Source organism: Penaeus japonicus, unplaced genomic scaffold, assembly GCF_977035675.1.
Source record: "Penaeus japonicus unplaced genomic scaffold, GWHDUDI00000001_assembly GWHDUDI00000004, whole genome shotgun sequence".
Classification (NCBI taxonomy): Eukaryota; Metazoa; Arthropoda; class Malacostraca; order Decapoda; family Penaeidae; genus Penaeus; species Penaeus japonicus.
This window is the reverse complement of record NW_028234406.1, coordinates 35899100-35901599: the sequence shown is the minus strand read 5'-3', so window position 1 is coordinate 35901599 and position 2500 is coordinate 35899100. Positions and strand designations below refer to the sequence as shown.

The 2500-nt window shown below is 46.0% G+C and overlaps 1 protein-coding gene across 1 annotated transcript in view; it reads left to right on the top strand.

Annotated features, from left to right (window-relative positions):
* The window catches only part of LOC122254942 (uncharacterized), an 8864-nt gene extending 6657 nt beyond the window's left edge, over window positions 1-2207 (top strand). The window contains exons 5-8 of the mRNA XM_043018827.2: window positions 1-825; window positions 944-1139; window positions 1395-1600; window positions 1813-2207. The exon at window positions 1-825 is cut by the window's left edge and continues 887 nt beyond it. Of these exons, the coding sequence (XP_042874761.2) occupies window positions 1-825; window positions 944-1139; window positions 1395-1600; window positions 1813-1966 (1381 nt within the window). The 3' untranslated portion in view covers window positions 1967-2207. The remainder of the gene's footprint in view (window positions 826-943; window positions 1140-1394; window positions 1601-1812) is intronic.
* The last annotated feature ends 293 nt before the right edge of the window (window positions 2208-2500 follow it).

Here is a 2500-nt window from a genome sequence, read left to right as displayed (position 1 = left end):
CCGCGTGCTGAGGCTCGTCAACAACTCCATCACCGTCCCGTCCTGGCAGGCATTCAGCGAGATGCAAACGTTGCAGCACCTTTATCTGGACCACAACAACATTACCAACATCACGAGAGGAGCTTTTGGTCGGCTGCCGGTCGTGTTCACGCTCAGTTTAACGCACAATGGCGTGAGTAACATTAGCAAGCAAGCTTTCGATGGGCTTTTGCAGCTGCTCACTCTCAATTTGTCCCACAACGCTTTGCATCATATTCCCAACGAAGCTTTCAGAGGATGCGTGTCGATGCAGTCGATCGATCTGTCGCACAATTTCCTAAATAAAGTCGACAACGGCACCAACGGTCTCTTCGACGACCTCCGGTCCATTCGACACATCAACCTGTCTCGTAACACCTTCGGCACCGTGTCCAAGAAAATGTTCCCTTACCACCGGTGGATCCCTTACAACCTTCAGACCGTCGATCTCAGCTACAACCACATGCCCGTGTTGCACAAGAACATACTCATCGGTATGCAGAAAGTCAAGAAACTCAACGTGTCGCACAATTTCCTCAACGAAATCCGACCAGGCGTCCTCGGGAACCTCACGAAGCTGGAAATCATTGATTTGTCCTTCAACGAGCTGGAGGCGCTTGGCAACGGGGTGTTCGGGCGAGGGAGGGCGCTGAAGGAGGTGTACCTCCAGAACAACACCCTCATCTCCGTACCGGCGTCGGTGTTTATGGCCAACGAGAACATCACAATGCTTGACCTTACCAACAATAACCTCCACCATTATTATCCCGAATTCGTTCCCAGAGCCATCAATGGAACTACTATTAAGTAAGATGTATTTTAAACTTATGATGAAACACAGGTGATCCATATATTATACAATATATTGCAATGACTTTATTTATCAGTAGTTAACCCAGATGTACAATTCCTTCCCACCTTGCAGATACAACGGGAATCCTGTGGAGTGTGACTGTACCATGCGAAAAATTCGGTCTTGGTTGGACACGCGGCTTAACTCGAGTTCATGGAACGACGTGGTGTGCGCCGCCCCGCAGCACTTGAAGGGAAGGGCGATTCCTTTCATCTCCGAGCAGGAACTGCGCTGTTCTGACAACCGCCGCAGCTTTGAAGATTACCAGGTAAGAGCGGGCGAAGGCCAGTAGCTTTAGGCTGCTGACATTTAGATTGAGGAGGAGGAAGGACGATTCAACAGACGTGAACTGACTTTGGTTTCTCCACTTTTCTTTCCTTTTAACCTTTTTTTTACATCCCCACCCTTCCTCTTTTCCTACACGCAAAACATCAGATTTGTCATATTCCATCATGTTGGTCATGTTCCAGCAAAAATAAGAAAGAGACAAGTGAAGTAACTCGCTCCCTCTTGCGTCCAACAGGTCAACCCCGACGTCCGGTTTCGTCTGATTGGCGAGAAAAGCGACATCCTGGAGAAGCTGGACATCTCATGGTATGTGACAACGCGGGGGGACGTCGGCGGCTTCAAGGTGTCCGTCTACAACACGACGTCAGGGAAGGAGGTGTCAAGCAAGTCCCTCGAATACACTGCCCGACGTCAGAGGTTCTCCGAAGTCCCTCGCGGAAGGTTAGTGAGCCCGTGTATTGGATGAAATTACACAGCGTTTCCTAATTAATAGCTGTCTGATAATGGTAGACGTGTTTTAGTATATTTACCTTTATGTAGGACGCAGTATTTGCGCACCAGATCTATCTCAGAATTATCAATCGACTAGTCTCCCCCCCCAAAAAAAAAAAAAAAAAAAAAAAAAGCTCAGCCAGCACCTCCGCCTCTTGCAGATACCGTGTCTGCGTTGGTGGTCTCACGTCGGATGAAGAAGTCCGTGCTCTCCAGCCCGCCCAGTGTCACGGTTTCTTCGTCAGCCACGCCCACATGCCTCACCCCACCCCCTTACTGCTCATCTTCCTTACTATACTCATGTTCTTCAGGTGACATTTAGATTTAATCAAATTAGGATAAGGGTTTAGGAAAAGATGTACTCTTAATGCATTACAATATCTATACTCACTTTCTTTTCATTCACTCTTTATATTATAAATTTGTTATTTCTTATGTTCCCTTCCTCAAATGTATTTTAGTCGATAACATATCTGTGATGATGTATATAAAGATGTTTTTACAAATATATCGTAAAAGAGTGCAATAAAAGGACTATTTCGAATACCTCGTTCAATCACTCCTTTCATTTTCCTGAAAATGGGATGAAGATGTAGAAATTCATTGAGTTCTTTCTAGAAAACATTAGTCAACTTATCAAATTTACTTATTTGTTGATAATAATTTCCTTTCGTGCAAAACCGTCGGATGAAATACAAAGATCTATCTGTCTTTCTCTCTCTCTCTCTCTCTCTCTCTCTCTCTCTCTCTCTCTCTCTCTCTCTCTCTCTCTCTCTCTCTCTCTCTCTCTCTCTCTCTCTCTCTCTCTCTCTCTCTCTCTCTCTCTCTCTCTCTCTCTCCCTCTCTCTC